General features: G+C 46.6%; 1 protein-coding gene across 1 annotated transcript in view; it reads left to right on the top strand.

Annotated features, from left to right (window-relative positions):
- LOC139577281 (protein unc-13 homolog B-like) overlaps positions 1–20,000 on the top strand; it is a 103,949-nt gene that overhangs the window by 73,259 nt on the left and 10,690 nt on the right. Inside the window, exons 20-26 of the mRNA XM_071404284.1 lie at positions 4,040–4,136; positions 4,281–4,424; positions 7,837–7,914; positions 8,538–8,615; positions 18,229–18,317; positions 18,632–18,769; positions 19,376–19,499. Coding sequence (XP_071260385.1) covers positions 4,040–4,136; positions 4,281–4,424; positions 7,837–7,914; positions 8,538–8,615; positions 18,229–18,317; positions 18,632–18,769; positions 19,376–19,499 — 748 coding nt within the window. The remainder of the gene's footprint in view (positions 1–4,039; positions 4,137–4,280; positions 4,425–7,836; positions 7,915–8,537; positions 8,616–18,228; positions 18,318–18,631; positions 18,770–19,375; positions 19,500–20,000) is intronic.

Here is a 20,000-nt window from a genome sequence, read left to right as displayed (position 1 = left end):
TTGCTGGCTTTAATTTCACTTCTTACGGAGACTCTTCGCTCGCTTAATGCAAATGGTGCCAGAGATGCGGGAAAGTGTGTTGGGTGAATATGTAAAACAAAACAAAGAAGTACAGGTGTTGTTTCTGCAGGAGACGCCTAGTGATGTGGTGAATGAAGCTGATTGGGAGCTCTGGTGGAAAGGAGCAAATGTGCTGTGCCATGGAACAAATGTTAGTGCAGGGGTGGCAGTCGTTTTGTATCGGGTCTGGCTGTAAAAATGTGCTCCTCAATGGAGGTGTGTTGGGGTAGACTGCTTGTAGTAAAAGCAGAAATTTAGAACAGGGGTTTTTGTCCTTATAAATGTGTATGCGCCTAACAAAGGGAGAGAGGCGGGGCCTCTGTTTGGGTGTCTTGGACAGGAACTCTCACAGGTAGCGTCTGAGCAGATTCTGATGGTCGGCGAGGACTGGAACGATGGATTTTATGAAAGACAGAAATGGGGAGGAGCCTCATTCAGGCTCAGTGGGGGTGTTAACCTCACTAGAGGGGTGTGGGACACCTGGCCAACATCCAGTGAAATTGCAGAGCGCCAAATTCAAAATCAGAAATACTCATTATAAAAATTTATGAAACGTACAAGTGTTATACATGGGTTTAAAGATAATCTTCTTGTTAATCCAACCACGGTGTCAGATTTCAAAAAGGCTTTACGGCGAAAGCATACCATGCGATTATCTGAGAACAGCGCCCAGCAGACAAATCATTATAAACAGTAACAAGCCAAATAGAGGAGTTACACAAGTCAGAAATAGTGATAAAATGAATCACTTACCTTTGATGATCTTCATATGTTTGCACTCACAAGACTCCCATTTACTCAATAAATGTTTGTTTTGTTCGATAAAGTCAAATCAAATCAAATGTATTTATATAGCCCTTCTTACATCAGCTGATATCTCAAAGTGCTGTACAGAAACCCAGCCTAAAACCCCAAACAGCAAGCAATGCAGGTGTAGAAACACAGTGGCTAGGAAAAACTCCCTAGAAAGGCCAGAACCTAGGAAGAAACCTAGAGCGGAACCAGCATGTGCACTGCCGAGGAGAGCATGCGCATTAGGGTTGGACCGGCAGCTGTTCCTCATGAGGCTGGAAAGGCTGAGTACAACAGGTCTCTCTGATTACTACTCTGCGGTGCTGAGGGCCTGGCAGCTGCTAAGGCCCACACGAGAAGGGGGTGTGGAGCCTGGGCTGTGGGTGTGGGTGTGGGAGGAGCCTATATCCACAACCAAGTCATCCTTTTGAGACCGGTTCAGTCGGCCACCCTGCAGAGGAATTGATGGCAGTGGGTTTACTAATGCTGAGGGAGGAGGGGTGGAAAACCCCGGAAGTCCTGGCACAACAAACAGGACTAACATCTCTAGGCAGCTGGAAAGATTCCTGGGGGAGTTCCAGAGGGCTATGTCTGAGCCGGTAAGGGGGGTGTTTGATCGGCCAAAGGGGGAGGGGCTACCAATGTTTCTGCCACTGCAGGTGACGGCAGAGACTGGGGACTGGCAAGGAGGTCTGGGGGACTTGTTAGATTTTAACACTCTGAGCCTGGGGGAGTTTGAGGGGGTGGGAGGTAAAGCCATCTACAACCTCTGTGTTAAGGTACGGAAGATTAGGAGCCTAACAGGAGTGAAGGCACATCAGTGGCAGGGGGTATGTGGGGCGGAGGGTATGGTGGGTTTTAGATGGAGGGCGCTCTACAAACTCTCAATACCAAAAAGGTCAGGGGACCTCCAGTGTAGGGATCTACATGGAGCCCTGGCCACTAACAGCTGGTTGGCACGGGTCTGTGCCATGAGTGAAACTGTGATTCATGTGTTTTCTGTGTGCGTCAAACCTCTACGGGATCGGTGTCCCCCCCGGGGGACGGTTGAGCTAACGTAGGCTAATGTGATTAGCATGAGGTTGTAAATAACAAGAACAATTCCCAGGACATAGAGATATCTGATATTGGCAGAAAGATTAAATTCTTGTTAATCTAACTGCACTGTCCAATTTACAGTAGCTATTACAGTGAAATAACACCATGCTATTGTTTGAGGAGAGTTCACAGTTATGAACTTGAAAATGTATTAATAAACAAATTAGGCACATTTGGGCAGTCTTGATACAACATTTTGAACATATATGCAATGGTTCATTGGATCAGTCTAACACTTTGCACATACACTGCTGCCATCTAATGACCAAAATTGTAATTGTGCCTCGGCTGGAACAATACATTATGGCCTTTCTTTTGCATTTCAAAGATGATCCTCTCAAAATTATCTTTTACCAGATCTAATGTGTTATATTCTCCTACATTAATTTCACATTTCCACAAACTTCAAAGTGTTTCCTTTCAAATGGTATCAAGAATATGCATATCCTTGCTTCAGGTCCTGGGCTACAGGCAGTTAGATTTGGGTATGTCATTTTAGGCAAATATTTTTAAAAAAGGGTTGGATCCTTAATGCCATTAAAGTCTCTGTTGGAATGTCTGTTTGAGAGGTTGGGGGTGGAGTTTACTGTCGGGATGTTTATAATGGGGTACAGGTATTCGAATAAGGAAAAAGCCAAATACGCCAAATGTGTGTTGTTCAATTTTCTGTTTGCTCAGGCAAAGGAGGAACAAGGTCAAAGGTGGAGGGATAACAGACCCTTTGTTATTATTTAATGGGATGGTCTCTGCGCTCCTTAGGGTGGAATTTGAGTTCTATAAAATTGTGGAGATGTTTCTGGAGATATGGTGTGTTGGGGGGCTGTCTGTACAGCTGGGGAAGATGTTTCAGGAGATATGGTGTGTTGGGGGGCTGTCTGTATAGCTGGGGAAGATGTTTCAGGAGATATGGTGTGTTGGGGGGCTGTCTGTATAGCTGGGGAAGATGTTTCAGGAGATATGGTGTGTTGGGGGGCTGTCTGTATAGCTGGGGAAGATGTTTCAGGAGATATGGTGTGTTGGGGGGCTGTCTGTATAGCTGGGGAAGATGTTTCAGGAGATATGGTGTGTTGGGGGGCTGTCTGTATAGCTGGGGAAGATGTTTCAGGAGATATGGTGTGTTGGGGGGGGGCTGTCTGTATAGCTGGGGAAGCTGTTTCAGGAGATATGGTGTGTTGGGGGGCTGTCTGTATAGCTGGGGAAGATGTTTCAGGAGATATGGTGTGTTGGGGGGCTGTCTGTATAGCTGGGGAAGATGTTTCAGGAGATATGGTGTGTTGGGGGGCTGTCTGTATAGCTGGGGAAGATGTTTCAGGAGATATGGTGTGTTGGGGGGCTGTCTGTATAGCTGGGGAAGATGTTTCAGGAGGTATGGTGTGTTGGGGGGGCTGTCTGAACAGCTGGGGAAGATGTTTGAGGAGATATGGTGTGTTGGGGGGCTGTCTGTATAGCTGGGGAAGATGTTTCAGGAGGTATGGTGTGTTGGGGGGGCTGTCTGAACAGCTGGGGAAGATGTTTCAGGAGATATGGTGTGTTGGGGGGCTATCTGTACAGCTGGGGAAGATGGGTTGGATATACGGTTGTAGAAGTGGTGAGGTTTTGGTTATTGTGATATGTGGTGTTGTTTTGTATCATGGGGAAGAGGGCAAGGTGGTATGTAGATATTTGTTTTTTAAAGGGGGTGGGGGGGTGAGGTTTTTATGAAATGAGGATGTATCATTAAAGAAATACAAAAAGCCTGAAAAGTCTCTCCCTCTCTCTCCCTCTCTCTTTCCAAATCTCTCTCTTTCTTTCTCTCTCCCTCTCTCTCTCCTTCTCTCTTTCCCTCTCTTTCTTTCTCTCTCTCTCACCCTCTCTCTTTCCCTCTCTCTCTCTTTCTTTCTCTCTCTCCCTCTCTTTCCCTCTCTCTCTCTTTCTTTATTTCTCTCTCTCTCTTTCTCTCTCTCTCTCTTGCTCTCTCTCTCTCATAGAATATCTTAATTGTATTGTGCATAGATTTAACTTTCCCTTTCCATCTGGCTCTGTTTCTCGCTCTTTCTCTCCCTCTCTTTCTGTTTTACTCTGTCCCGCCCTCCTCCTTCTCTCTCCCCAGGTGGTTTTTGCCATTTGTCCTTCAGTGGCTGGGTGAGAACGAGGACGTATCCATGGAGTTCATGCATGGAGCTCTAGAGAGGGACAAGAGGGAAGCGGTGAGGGACCTCCACACCCTCCAGCCAATACTTACAACTATCCTATGAGTTTGAGTTTGCAGAAATTAATTCAGAAGTGCGGATAGTCGACGGACCTTTTTAACCATGACCTCTGACCTCTCTCATTTTCTCCTCCTGCTGTAGTTCCAGCAGACGTCGGAGCATGCTCTGTTCTCCACTTCAGTAGTGGACATCTTCACCCAGCTCAACCAGAGCTTTGAGATCATCAGGAAACTAGACTGTCCAGACCTCAAGGTCCAGGCCCACTACAACAGACGCTTCGCCAAGGTTTCCAACCGACTTTATTTATTTTTCTTTATTTCCCAACAGAGAAACTACGTAATGAAGCACATAGTCGACGACGTCGTTAACAGCAAGATAAACACTTTGATGCAGGGAAGAGGTAGATGTTTTTATTTTATTTAACTAGGCAAGTCAGTTAAGAACAAATTCTTATTTACAATTGACGGCCTACCCCAAGCCAAACCCGGACGATGCTGGGCCAGTTGTGTGCCGCCCTATGGGACTCGCAATCACGGCTGGATGTGATACAGCCTGGATTCAAACCAGAGACTGTAGTGACGCCTCTTGCACTGAGGTGCAGTGCATTAGACCGCTGCGCCACTCGAGAGCCCAGAGGTGACGAGGTACTATTATCATAGACACTTCCCAGCACTTTCAGCAATCTGAAAAGACATGACTTTAGAAGCCTTATGCATGGTCACTGTTTCTATGAATGCTTCGTATTATGTACGTTAATGTCATGAGTTTGGGATTGAGCTGGTCCTAATAAGCCTGCAGGATGGAAAGCCAGTGACGGCTGACAACAGTGTGTGATAGGAGGTCGATGCAAACTCATTAAGTAAGAATGGGTAATGCAAGCCATCGCTCTGAGCTGAGCTGCTGTCTTCTGCTCTCTCTCTCCGTCTCCCTTTCTCTCCCTCTCTATGTATCCTTCTCTCTCGCTCCCCTATCGCTCTCTCTCTCCCTCTCTCTCTCTCCGTCTCCCTTTCTCTCCCTCTCTATGTATCCTTCTCTCTCGCTCCCCTATCGCTCTCTCTCTCCCTCTCTCTCTCTCAGTCTCCCTTTCTCTCCCTCTCTATGTATCCTTCTCTCTCGCTCCCCTATCGCTCTCTCTCTCCCTCTCTCTCTCTGTCTCCCTTTCTCTCCCTCTCTATGTATCCTTCTCTCTCGCTCCCCTATCGCTCTCTCTCTCCCTCTCTCTCTCCCTCTCTCTCTCCGTCTCCCTTTCTCTCCCTCTCTATGTATCCTTCTCTCTCGCTCCCCTATCGCTCTCTCTCTCTCTCTCTCTCCCTCTTTCTTTGTATCTCCTCTCTCTCTCTAGCCCAGAGGGCTGTAGTTAATGACTCTGAGAAATTAGACTTCTGAAGCGAGAGATGGAAAACAAACAAAGTTAATACAGGAAGGAGCTGCTGATGTTTTATGTATAAGTATGGAGGAGAGGGAGGGGGTTGGAGAGGGAGGGGGTTGGAGACGGGGGTTGGAGAGGGAGGGCTACATCATCGGGGCTGACTCAGCGAAGGGAAACTATTTCACAGAGAGAAGGGACATTCTTTGTTGTGTTTGTCTTGGCCAGTCTTAGTTATTTCAGGAAAACTACACTGAGTGTACAGAACATATTTCCATGACATAGACTGACCAGGTGAATCCAGGTGAAAGCTATGATCCCTTATTGATGTCACTTGTTAAATCCACTTCAATCAGTGTAGATGAAGGGGAGGAGACAGGTTTAAGAAGGATTTTTAAGCTTTGAGACATTTGAGACATGGATTGTGTATGTGTTCCATTCAGAGGGTGAACGGGCAAGACTAAATATTTAAGTGTCTTTGAACGGGATATGATAGTAAGTGCCAGGCACACTGGTTTGTGTCAAGAACTGCAACGCTTCTGGGTTTTTCCCCGTTCAACAGTTTCCCGAGTGTATCAAGAAAGGTCCACCACCCAAAAGACATCCAGACAACTTGACACAACTGTAGGAAACATTGGAGTCAACATGGACCAGCATCCCTGTGGAGTCAACATGGGCCAGCATCTCTGTGGAGTCAACATGGACCAGCATCCCTGTGGAGTCAACATGGGCCAGCATCCCCGTGGAGTCAACATGGACCAGCATCCATGTGGAGTCAACATGGACCAGCATCCCTGTGGAGTCAACATGGGCCAGCATTCCTGTGGAGCCAACATGGGCCAGCATCCCTGTGGAGTCAACATGGGCCAGCATCCCTGTGGAGTCAACATGGACCAGCATCCCTGTGGAGTCAACATGGGCCAGCATCCCTGTGGAGGCAACATGGACCAGCATCCCTGTGGAGTCAACATGGACCAGCATCCCTGTGGAGTCAACATGGGCCAGCATCCCTGTGGAGTCAACATGGACCAGCATCCCTTTGGAGTCAACATGGGCCAGCATCCCTGGGGTCAACATGGGCCAGCATCCCTGTGGGGTCAACATGGGCCAGCATCCCTGTGGAGTCAACATGGGCCAGCATCCCTGTGGAGTCAACATGGGCCAGCATCCTTGTGGAGTCAACATGGGCCAGCATCCCTGTGGAGTCAACATGGGCCAACATCCCTGTGGAGTCAACATGGGCCAGCATCCCTGTGGAGTCAATATGGACCAGCATCCCTGTGGAGTCAACATGGACCAGCATCCCTGTGGAGTCAACATGGGCCAGCATCCCTGTGGAGTCAACATGGACCAGCATCCCTGTGGAGTCAATATGGACCAGCATCCCCGTGGAGTCAATATGGACCAGCATCCCTGTGGAGTCAACATGGACCAGCATCCCTGGGAAGTCAACATGGACCAGCATCCCTGTGGAGTCAACATGGACCAGCATCCCTGTGGAGTCAACATGGACCAGCATCCCTGTGGAGTCAACATGGGCCAGCATCCCTGTGGAGTCAATATGGACCAGCATCCCTGTGGAGTCAACATGGACCAGCATCTCTGTGGAGTCAATATGGACCAGCATCCCTGTGGAGTCAATATGGACCAGCATCCCTGTGGAGTCAACATGGGCCAGCATCCCTGTGGAGTCAACATGGACCAGCATCCCTGTGGAGTCAACATGGGCCAGCATCCCTGTGGAGTCAACATGGGCCAGCATCCCTGTGGAGTCAACATGGACCAGCATCCCGGTGGAGTCAGCATGGGCCAGCATCCCGGTGGAGTCAACATATTGCCAGCATCCCTGTGGAGTCAACATGGGCCAGCATCCCTGTGGAGTCAACATGGGCCAGCATCCCTGTGGAGTCAACATTGGCCAGCATCCCTGTGGAGTCAACATGGGCCAGCATCCCTTTGGAACGATTTCGACACCTTGTAGAGTCCAACCCCGATGATTTGAGGCTGTTTTGACGGGGAAAAGGGGTGCAACTCAATATTAGGAAGGTGTTGTTAATGTCCGGTATTTTCACTGAATATGGTTTTGATATACAACTCTCCATTCCAGTTACACAACAACTCTGTAGATTCATTGTATTCACAACTTGTTCTCATGGTCTGTCAGAGAAATCATCCTGAATTGAGATAAGGGTTTAGTGCAGAAAATACTCAACAAATGGAAATAGAATGGGTTACGATGTAGCCAGTGTCGGCCAGTGATGGTCAGGTACTGCAGGACGCAATGAATTGAGGAGTTTTTCTAACAGTGTTGACATCTCTCTCTGTCTCCAGACCATCACCAAGGTGCTGATGCAGTACTGTACTATCCTGTCCAAGGAGTTCCCCTCCTACTGCCAGAAGGAGAAGATAGTGAGTAATGTTCAAAAGGACCTGATGATGTATAAAGCCCACTCACTTATTTCTGAAGGTCTCTATGCTCTTTACAGTTCATGTACTGTATTTTATAAAACATCTCTTTCTCTAACTTACTGTTCTGTTCTGCTCTTCTCCACCTCTCCTTCTCCTCTTCTCCACCTCTCCTTTTCCTCTTCTCCACCTCTCCTTTTCCTCTTCTCCAACTCTCCTTTCCCTCTTCTCCACCTCTCCCTGTTCTCCACCTCTCCTTTCCCTGTTCTCCACCTCTCCTTTCCCTCTTCTCCACCTCTCCTTTTCCTCTTCTCCACCTCTCCTTTCCCTCTTCTCCCCCTCCTCTCTCTCCACCCTCCTCCTCCTCCCCTCTCCCTCTTCTCCACCTCTCCTTTCTCCCTCTCCCTGTTCTCCACCTCTCCTCCCTTCTCCCCCTCCTCCTCTCCCACCTCCCTCCTCTTCTCCCCCTCCTCCTCTCTCCACCTCTCCTTTTCCTCTTCTCCACCTCTCCTTTTCCTCTTCTCCACCTCTCCTTTCCCTCTTCTCCACCTCTCCTTTTCCTCTTCTCCACCTCTCCTTTTCCTCTTCTCTCTCTCTCTCTCTCTTTCTCCCTGTTTCTCTCTCAGCCCTGTGTGTTGATGAATAACATACAACAGATGCGGGTCTTGTTGGAGAAGATGTTTGAGTGCATGGGGGCTAAACAGGTGAGAATCAATACTTTGAGACACGCATTTCACATCACATATTGTGCTGGGGTGGGTAACTCAACTGTGTGTGTGTACAAGCGTGGATCAGTGCATATTGAACCCTATAAAGCCTAATGACCAAGTGTGTGTCTCTCCAGGTCGCTACAGATGTATGGTAGGTCATAGGTTATATCTAACCTGGGTCCAAAGTGTCAAGAACCTGTCTCTCCTCCCCCTCTGGTTAAATCTTAGACTTTCCCTGGGTGTCTCTCCTCCTCTGGTTAAATCTAACACTGTCCCTGGGTGTCTCTCCTCCTCTGGTTAAATCTTAGACTGTCCCTGGGTGTCTCTCCTCCTCTGGTTCAATCTTAGACTGTACCTGGGTGTCTCTCCTCCTCTGGTTAAATCTTAGACTGTACCTGGGTGTCTCTCCTCCCCCTCTGGTGATATCTGTAGATATCTCCATCCCTATATGGCTCCTCATTGGTCTGTAGACCTCTCCATCCCTATATAGCTCCTTGTTGGTCTGTAGACCTCTCCATCCCTATATAGCTTCTTGTAAGTCTGTAGACCTCTCCATCCATATATAGCTCCTTGTTGGTCTGTAAACCTCTCCATATCTATATAACGTCTTGTTGGTCTGTAGACCTCTTCGTCCCCATATAGCTTCTTGTTAGTCTGTAGACCTCTCCATCCCTATATAGCTTCTTGTTGGTCTGTAGACCTCTCCATCCCTATATAGCTCCTTGTTGGTCTGTAGACCTCTTCGTCCCCATATAGCTTCTTGTTGGTCTGTAGACCTCTCCATCCCTATATAGCTTCTTGTTGGTCTGTAGACCTCTCCATCCCTATATAGCTTCTTGTTGGTCTGTAGACCTCTTCATCCCCATATAGCTTCTTGTTGGTCTGTAGACCTCTCCATCCCTATATAGCTTCTTGTTGGTCAGTAGACCTCTCCATCCCTATATAGCTTCTTGTTGGTCAGTAGACCTCTCCATCCCTATATAGCTTCTTGTTGGTCTGTAGACCTCTCCATCCCTATATAACTTCTTGTTGGTCTGTAGACCTCTTCGTCCCCATATAGCTTCTTGTTGGTCTGTAGACCTCTCCATCCCTATATAGCTTCTTGATGGTCTGTAGACCTCTTCATCCCCATATAGCTTCTTGTTGGTCTGTAGACCTCTCCATCCCTATATGATTCCTTGTGTGACTGTTTTAGAATCCTACTTTGATATCAGTGGTGGTATCGTCCCTGACTCCCATGTTGCTCCATTGTATGGATTCAAACAGGACTTATTCATGAATGGCTTTATACAATTATTTTGTTTAATTGATGATATCTCCATTTTTCTCCTAAGCGTGAGGATGAGGAGGAGCCTGAGCAGTCCGATGAGGGGGTTAGGTATGTCCAACTACCATAGAGGGTTAAGATGCTGCTATAACATGCCATAGTATCTTGTGGTTTTCTGTCACTGTAATACTCTAGGTTGTTGACAATACTGTAAGTTCATTGTGAATAGGAGTTTCTCTGGGCTGTCTGTAGTCAGTAAAAAAGGGCACTGAATTTCTGTCAGATTTAAACAGTAGTTTGGTTTCAGCTCACATGATGTGTGTGTCTCATTGAGACTGAGGGTTGTGTGTGTCTCTCATTGAGACTGAGGGTTGTGTGTGTGTCTCATTGAGACTGAGGGTTGTGTGTGTGTCTCATTGAGACTGAGGGTTGTGTGTGTGTGTGTGTGTCTCATTGAGACTGAGGTTTGTTTGTGTGTCTCATTGAGACTGAGGGTTGTGTGTGTGTGTGTCCTCTCCAGGCTCTAACCGACAACGAGGGGGAGGATGACATGGTGGGTATTACCCTCCCAGACAGGGGACAGAGTTTAGAGCATAGTGGTCAGTGTTAACGTAGCCTGTTTGTACTGAGAATATTGTTTTGTTAATTTAAGCCTGTTTTGTATTCAGCAATATATTTAGTGTTTAACTTTAATATGTAGTTTGTACTAAAGCACTATGTTCTATATACAAACTACAGGCTGAAGCTAACACTGAAAATTATGTTCTGTATACAAACTACAAGCTAAAGCTAACACTAAATATAATTATCAACGCTCTCAACCTCTAGGCAACCTGCCGCCCCTGCAATGATAATACAGGGATCTCATGGGTGGTAGGTCGCCTAGTAGTTGAGAGCGTTGGGCCAGTAACCAAAAGCTCGCTGGTTTGAATCCCCAAGCCGACGAGGTGAAAAAAATGTTGATGTGCCCTTGAGCAATGCATTTAACCCTAATTGTATGTTCTTGGAGAGCTTCCTTCCGGTAGGTTTTCGCACCAAACCCCAGTTGTAACTTACTTCATTCAGTTTATCATCCAGCTCATTTTTATAATCAGGTGTGCTAGATTAGGGTTGGAGTGAAAACCTACAGGACGGTAGCTCTTCAGGAATAGGCTGTATATCTACTATGATATATAATATTATCCCACTAGCATCCAGCTAACTGAAGGCCTTCAGTTGAACGTCTGTCTACGTATCCCCCTTTCCCTCACTGTTATCTCCAATGCTAATATCTACTATTATCACACTAGCATCCAGCTATCCCTCACTGTTCTCGATTGCTAACATCTACTATTATCACACTAGCATTCAGCTAACCCTCACTGTTATCTCGAATGCTAATATCTAATATTATCACACTAGCATCCAGCTATCCCTCACTGTTCTCGATTGCTAACATCTACTATTATCACACTAGCATTCAGCTATCCCTCACTGTTATATTGAATGCTAATATCTACTATTATCACACTAGCATTCAGCTAACCCTCACTGTTATCTCGAATGCTAATATCTCCTATTATCACACTAGCATCCAGCTATCCCTCACTGTTCTCGATTGCTAACATCTACTATTATCACACTAGCATTCAGCTATCCCTCACTGTTATCTCAAATGCTAATATCTAATATTATCACACTAGCATCCAGCTATCCCTCACTGTTATATTGAATGCTAATATCTCCTATTATCACACTAGCATCCAGCTATCCTTCACTGTTATCTCCAATGCTAATATCTACTATTTATCGACACTCTTCCCTTTCCTCTGATCTGAATAAAGTTTAATGTCTTCAGATGTTAGTCATCACCCAGCGTGGAGATACGATTAACCCCTTCCACCAGCCCTCCCCCTGTGGAGAGACAGATCCAACATTTTGACACGCGCTCACATTCAATTATCTGCAGGCTCCCTGCTAGTCACTAGTCTATTAACATCTCACTTTAGAGGAAGGAGGGAAGACATTACGCTGAGGAGCTGTTGTAAATCTCTTAAGTGGGTCTTTGGAACTCTGTGAACTCTGTGAGAGTAGTTTGATAAGGACATTTGACTGCTGCCACTAACGGCACTAACTGTAGGGGAGACAGAAGTTTGTGTGCATGCCTCGATGCCTGCCATGCGATCCATTTTTGTAGCCTGTGAGTGTATACGTAAACTTTAACCCCATTGATAACAGCTAGTTAACTGTCAGTGTAACTCTGGTATTGTAACCATCCTAGCAGTTAGAGAAGCCACCCAGCAACCGGAGGGTTGCCCGTTTGAATCTAGGGTCCAATGGAAAAAATGTGTCGGGAATTGAGCTGGCAACAAGAGGGTTGCCTTCGGTTTGCTGCCTCGCCTCGCTAACCGCTAGGCTATAGCGGTACAGAGAATTATATTTAGTGTTAGCTTCAGCCTGTAGTTTGTATACAGAACATAATTTTCAGTGTTAGCTTCAGCCTCCCAATATCAAATTGGTGAGGCCAGTACGATGCTGATATCTACCATTATCCCACTAGTATTCAACAGAGTCATAAATACAGTTGGGGATTCATACTGTTGCTGACCTTTTGGTTACTGGCCCAACGCTCTCAACCTCTAGGCAACCTGCCGCCCCTGCAATGATAATACAGGGATCTCATGGGTGGTAGGTCGCCTAGTAGTTGGGAGCGTTTTGTGTTCCTTTCCTATTACAGTGATTCTAACTGCTGCTATGACGACCACAGAGGGAAAACCTTACTTCTAGAGTGGACGTGGCTAGTTAAGAACCCGTCTCTTACAGTACTCTATAATAACAGGTCACCCACTGGTATGTGCTGTGTACTATCTAGAAGAAAAATAAACACACACACCTATTTAGGCGAGGTGCTGGCTAGCTGAGTAGAAAACTGAGTAGAAAACTTAAAAATAACTTGAAAATAAAGGAGAGCCGCACACTCTAGGAGCTCAGATGCAAAAAAAATGTTTTTTTTAATATACCAACATTTCGACAGGCAAGCTGTCTTCATCAGGGTACATGTGCTGTGTACTACTCTACATTCTGTTAGCAGCAGGGTCTTTCCACTCTCTATTTAGACAGATCAGAAACGACAAGAGGTAGAGAGGAGAGAATGTCTGAAGGGTTGACTCTGGGATTGAACCCTGGTCTCCAGCGGTGAGTCACATGATGTCTTGAGAGCAGCCACTGCTCTAACCGGGTCAATTGGAGGGCTGGACCAGTGAATGGACCAGTGAATGGATGAGGTTTGAGGTCAGTTCAAATTCTAAACCGGGTCAATTGGAGGGCTGGACCAGTGAATGGACCAGTGAATGGATGAGGTTGGAGGTCAGTTCAAATTAAAGCCAGTCGATTCAGGAAGTACACTGAAAATACAATTCAGTAATAGAAAAAAGGCATTTATTTTCAATGACTTCTTGATAAACTGAAAAAGGCAGAAGCTATTTATTTCAAAAGGGACTGCCTTCAATTCGAATTGAGTCCAACCCTAGAATGAATGAGAAGTCAGGTGTTATTGTTATCAGTAGGCCTGCGGATGTTTTCCAGCCTGCGAAGCTCAATCAGTGGGCTTTACCAGGTTACATTAGAGTAAAGTATCAAATCAAATCAAATCAAATGTTATTAGTCACATACACATGGTTAGCAGATGTTAATGCGAGTGTAGCGAAATGCTTGTGCTTCTAGTTCCGACAATGCAGTAATAACCAACAAGTAATCTAACCTAACAATTCCACAACTACTACCTTATACACACACACAAGTGTAAAGGGATGAAGAATATGTACATAAAGATATATGAATGAGTGGTGGTACAGAACGGCATGGCAAGATGCAGTAGATGGTATAGAGTACGGTATATACATATGAGATGAGTACTGTAGGGTATGTAAACATAAAGTGGCATAGTTTAAAGTGGCTAGTGGTACATGTATTACATAAAGATGGCAAGATGCAGTAGATGATATAGAGTACAGTATATACATATGAGATGGGTAATGTAGGGTATGTAAACATTATATTAAGTGGCATTGTTTAAAGTGGCTAGTGGTACATTTTTACATAATTTCCATCAATTCCCATTTTTAAAGTGGCTGGAGTTGAGTCAGTATGTTGGCAGCGGCCGCTAAATGTTAGTGGTGGCTGTTTAACAGTCTGATGGCCTTGAGATAGAAGCTGTTTTTCAGTCTCTCGGTCCCTGCTTTGATGCACCTGTACTGACCTCGCCTTCTGGATGATAGCGGGGTGAACAGGCAGTGGCTTGGGTGGTTGTTGTCCTTGATGATCTTTATGGCCTTCCTGTGACATCGGGTGGTGTAGGTGTCCTGGAGGGCAGGTAGTTTGCCCCCGGTGATGCGTTCTGCAGACCTCACTACCCTCTGGAGAGCCTTACGGTTGTGGGCGGAGCAGTTGCCGTACCAGGCGGTGATACAGCCCGACAGGATGCTCTCGATTGTGCATCTGTAGAAGTTTGTGAGTGCTTTTGGTGACAAGCCGAATTTCTTCAGCCTCCTGAGGTTGAAGAGGCGCTGCTGCGCCTTCTTCACAACGCTGTCTGTGTGGGTGGACCAATTCAGTTTGTCCGTGATGTGTACACCGAGGAACTTAAAACTTTCCACCTTCTCCACTACTGACCCGTCGATGTGGATAGGGGGGTGCTCCCTCTGCTGTTTCCTGAAGTCCACAATCATCTCCTTTGTTTTGTTGACGTTGAGTGTGAGGTTATTTTCCTGACACCACACTCCGAGGGCCCTCACCTCCTCCCTGTAGGCCGTCTCGTCGTTGTTGGTAATCAAGCCTACCACTGTAGTGTCATCCGCAAACTTGATGATTGAGTTGGAGGCGTGCATGGCCACGCAGTCGTGGGTGAACAGGGAGTACAGGAGAGGGCTGAGAACGCACCCTTGTGGGGCCCCAGTGTTGAGGATCAGCGGGGTGGAGATGTTGTTACCTACCCTCACCACCTGGGGGCGGCCCGTCAGGAAGTCCAGGACCCAGTTGCACAGGGCGGGGTCGAGACCCAGGGTCTCGAGCTTGATGACGAGTTTGGAGGGTACTATGGTGTTAAATGCTGAGCTGTAATCGATGAACAGCATTCTCACATGGGTATTCCTCTTGTCCAGATGGGTTAGGGCAGTGTGCAGTGTGGTTGCGATTGCGTCGTCTGTGGACCTATTGGGTCGGTAAGCAAATTGGAGTGGGTCTAGGGTGTCCGGTAGGGTGGAGGTGATATGGTCCTTGACTAGTCTCTCAAAGCACTTCATGATGACGGAAGTGAGTGCTACGGGGCGGTAGTCGTTTAGCTCAGTTACCTTAGCTTTCTTGGGAACAGGAACAATGGTGGCCCTCTTGAAGCATGTGGGAACAGCAGACTGGGATAAGGATTGATTGAATATGTCCGTAAACACACCAGCCAGCTGGTCTGCGCATGCTCTGAGGACGCGGCTGGGAATGCCGTCTGGGCCTGCAGCCTTGCTAGGGTTAACACGTTTAAATGTTTTACTCACCTCGGCTGCAGTGAAGGAGAGCCCGCAGGTTTTGGTAGGGGGCCGTGTCAGTGGCACTGTATTGTCCTCAAAGCGGGCAAAAAAGTTGTTTAGCCTGTCTGGGAGCAAGACATCCTGGTCCGCGACGGGGCTGGTTTTCTTTTTGTAATCCGTGATTGACTGTAGACCCTGCCACATACCTCTTGTGTCTGAGCTGTTGAATTGCGACTCGATTTTGTCTCTGTACTGGGACTTAGCCTGTTTGATTGCCTTGCGGAGAGAATAGCTACACTGTTTGTATTCGGTCATGCTTCCGGTCACCTTGCCCTGGTTAAAAGCAGTGGTTCGCGCTTTCAGTTTCACGCGAATGCTGCCGTCAATCCACGGTTTCTGGTTTGGGAATGTTTTAATCGTTGCTGTGGGTACGACATCGTCAATGCACTTCCTAATGAACTCGCTCACCGAATCAGCATATTCGTCAATATTGTTGTTGGACGCAATGCGGAACATATTCCAATCCGCGTGATCGAAGCAGTCTTGAAGCGTGGATTCAGATTGGTCGGACCAGCGTTGAACAGACCTGAGCGCGGGAGCTTGTTGTTTTAGTTTCTGTTTGTAGGCTGGAATCAACAAAATGGAGTCGTGGTCAGCTTTTCCGAAAGGGGGGCGGGGGAGGGCCTTATATGCGTCGCGGAAATTAGTATAACAATGATCTAGGGTTTTTCCAGCCCTGGTAGCACAATCGATATGCTGATAGAATTTAGGGAGTTTTGTTTTTAGATTAGCCTTGTTAAAATCCCCAGCTACGATGAATGCAGCCTCAGGGTGTGTGGTTTCCAGTTTACAAAGAGTCAGATAAAGTTCGTTCAGGGCCATCGATGTGTCTGCTTGGGGGGGAATATATACGGCTGTGATTATGATTGAAGAGAATTCCCTTGGTAGATAATGCGGTCGACATTTGATTGTGAGGAGTTCTAGATCAGGTGAACAGAATGACTTGAGTTCCTGTGTGTTGTTATGATGATCACACCACGTCTCGTTAATCATAAGGCATACCCCCCCGCCCCTCTTCTTACCAGAAAGATGTTTGTTTCTGTCGGCGCGATGCATGAAGAAACCAGCTGGCTGCACCGACTCCGTTAGTGTCTCTTGAGTTAGCCATGTTTCCGTGAAGCAGAGCACGTTGCAATCCCTGATGTCTCTCTGGAATGCTACCCGTGCTCGGATTTCATCAACCTTATTGTCAAGAGACTGGACATTGGCGAGTAGTATGCTAGGGAGTGGAGCGCGATGTGCCCGTCTCCGAAGCCTGACCACGAGACCGCCTCGTTTGCCCCTTTTACGGCGTCGCACAGGGTCGCCGGCTGGGATCAGATCCATTGTATTGGGTGGAAGGCAAAACACTGGATCCGTTTCGGGAAAGTCATATTCCTGGTAGGAACGATGATGAGTTGACGTTAATCGTATATTCAGTAGTTCCTCCCGACTGTATGTAATGAAACCTAAGATTACCTGGGGTACCGATGTAAGAAATAACACATAAAAAAACTAAATACTGCATATTTTCCAAGGAACGCGAAGCGAGGCGGCCATCTCTTTCCGGCGCCGGAAGTTTGAGAGCTGATGAACGACTACACTCAGGGCCAAGACTAATACAGGACACATGGGGCGTCCTTCTGTAAGAAGGAAATAAACAGTTGAAGTGTGCAGAGGGGTATCATTTAGAGTTGTGTTGAGTCATCTAAGTGGGAAGGATATTTTTTGGGGGATTTGTATGGTGTCACTGATAGAATTGGTCACTACTAATGAAAGTCATTTACAATGGCAGGTAAGTGGAACGTTTACATATTATCGGCTGAGTCACTGCACAGATACAAGATGTGAGTCGAGCCCTAACTACACAGGCAATACATGACTAACCTGCCATTATGTATGTTTCACAACACGTGAAAACACCTCATAACTCAGTCAATTTCAATCAATCTCTGAACTTTCATCCCTCACCTTCAGTCTACTCCTCTCTTACACCATTCTCTCTCTCTCTCTCTCTCTCTCTCTCTCTCTCTCTCTCTCTCTCTCTCTCTCTCTCTCTCTCTCTCTCTCTCTCTCTCTCTCTCTCTCTCTCTCTCTCTCTCTCTCTCTCTCTCTCTCTCTCTCTCTCTCTCTCTCTCTCTCTCTATTGGCATGGGAAACCTATGTTAACATTGCCAAAGCAAGTGAGGTAGATAATACACAAAAGTGAAATATACAATAAAAATGGACAGTAAACATTACACATACAGAAGTTTCAAAACGATAAAGACATTACAAATGTCATATTATGTATATATACAATGTTGTAACAATGTACAAATGGTTAAGTACACAAGGGAAAATAAATAAGCATAAATATGTGTTGTATTTACAATGGTGTTTGTTCTTCACTGGTTGCCCTTTTTTTGTGGCAACAGGTCACAAATCTCGCTGCTGTGATGTCACACTGTGGCATTTCACCCAGTAGATATGGGAGTTTATCAAAATTGGGTTTCTTTTCGAATTCTTTGTGGATCTGTGTAATCTGAGGGAAATATGTCTCTCTCTCTCTCTCGCATACTCTCTCCCTCTCTCTTTCACACACCTCTCTCTCTCTCTCTCTGTCTCTCTTTCTCTCTGTCTCTGTCTCTCTCTCTCTCTCTGTCTCTCTCTGTCTGTCTCTGTCTCTCTCTATCTCCCTCTGTCTCTCTCTCTCTCTCTCTCTCTCTCTGTGTCTCTCTCTCCCTCTGCCTCTCCTCTCTCTTTCTCTTTTTCTCTTTCTCTCTCTTTCCCTCTTTCTCCCCTCTCTATGTCGCTCTCTCTCAAGCTGGACTCCGAGGCAGCGGACATCTTGAATGACCTGCAGCTCAAACTGACCACTGTCCTGGACAACCTGAGCTCCATGTTTGGCAAGAGGTGAGCAAATCAGAAACACCCACAACCCCCCTCTGCGCTCTCATCCACCCTGTCCAATCAATCCTGTCCCATCCACACAGGTACCTGAGGGTCAGTAGTAGATCCGATCCTAAATGGACCCCTAGAACCTACTCCACATGCCCTTGTGGAGATCTGAGAGAATTTGACAGGTGTCATCTCTTTGATAATAGATCCACATTGCCCTCTGATAGGTTAGGTGGAAGTTTCACCATGTTGCATAGTGTACCTGTCAAATCCCCCTGAGTCAGTAGTTCTGTGTCTGACTGACTGTCACCCGTAAACTCCTGTTGTAGCTTCCAGGCCCGTATGACTGTCTGCATGCATCAGGCGGCTGAGGTCCTGTACCAGATCACAGGTCATCCTAACCGCCAGACGGCCGAGGCCGACGCTGACAACATGCTGAGTCCTCTCATGGACTTCCTGGATGGAAAGTGAGTGAGGCTAACACGTGGTCGGACGCCATTTTGGTGCAGGGATGGGCTTGTAGTGTACATTCATAACAGACGCCATTTTGGTGCAGGGATGGGCTTGTAGTGTACATTCATAACAGACACCATTTTGGTGCAGAGATGGGCTTGTAGTGTACATTCATAACAGACGCCATTTTGGTGCAGGGATGGGCTTGTAGTGTACATTCATAACAGACGCCATTTTGGTGCAGGGATGGGCTTGTAGTGTACATTCATAACAGACGCCATTTTGGTGCAGGGATGGGCTTGTAGTGTACATTCATAACAGACGCCATTTTGGTGCAGGGATGGGCTTGTAGTGTACATTCATAACAGACGCCATTTTGGGCAGCAAAAAAAAGATGCAGTTTCCTAGGCAATGCTATTTTGGATGGTAGACTTGTGTGTGTGAGTCTCACACTGAGACCATGTTGGATCAAGTAGCATGTTGTGACAGAACTAGCTGGCACACAAGGGAGTTGGTTCTGGGCTCTGATATTGTGTCAAACATGCTACTGTCTGTAACTGGGGAAAGAGGTTACAGTAGGGCTCAGTGTTTCTGTGTCTCTCTTCTCCCCGTAACCCCAGTCTGAGTCTGTTTGCTGACACCTGTGAGAAGACGGTTCTGAAGAGAATACTGAAGGATCTGTGGAAGATTGTTCTGAGCAGCTTGGAGAAGACCATCATCTTACCTCAGAGCAACAATGGTTTCGTAAGTCTATCTGCCCTCCTCTCAAATCTGTATATACCATCAGTCTATCTGCCCTCCTCACATCTGTATATACCAACAGTCTATCTGCCCTCCTCACAAATCTGTATATACCAACAGTCTATCTGCCCTCCTCACAATACTGTATATACCATCAGTCTATCTGCCCTCCTCACAATACTGTATATACCAACAGTCTATCTGCCCTCCTCACAATACTGTATATACCATCAGTCTATCTGCCCTTCTCACAATACTGTATATACCATCAGTCTAGCTGCCCTCCTCACAATACTGTATATACCATCAGTCTATCTGCCCTCCTCACAATACTGTATATACCATCAGTCTATCTGCCCTCCTCACAATACTGTACATACCATCAGTCTATCTGCCCTTCTCACAATACTGTATATACCATCAGTCTATCTGCCCTCCTCACAATACTGTATATACCATCAGTCTATCTGCCCTCCTCACAAATACTGTATATACCATCAGTCT

The sequence above is a fragment of the Salvelinus alpinus genome, chromosome 5 (genome assembly GCF_045679555.1).
Source record: "Salvelinus alpinus chromosome 5, SLU_Salpinus.1, whole genome shotgun sequence".
In the NCBI taxonomy this organism is placed as follows: domain Eukaryota; kingdom Metazoa; phylum Chordata; class Actinopteri; order Salmoniformes; family Salmonidae; genus Salvelinus; species Salvelinus alpinus.
Note: the sequence above shows the minus strand (reverse complement) of the source record. Positions and strands in the feature narration are given on the sequence as shown.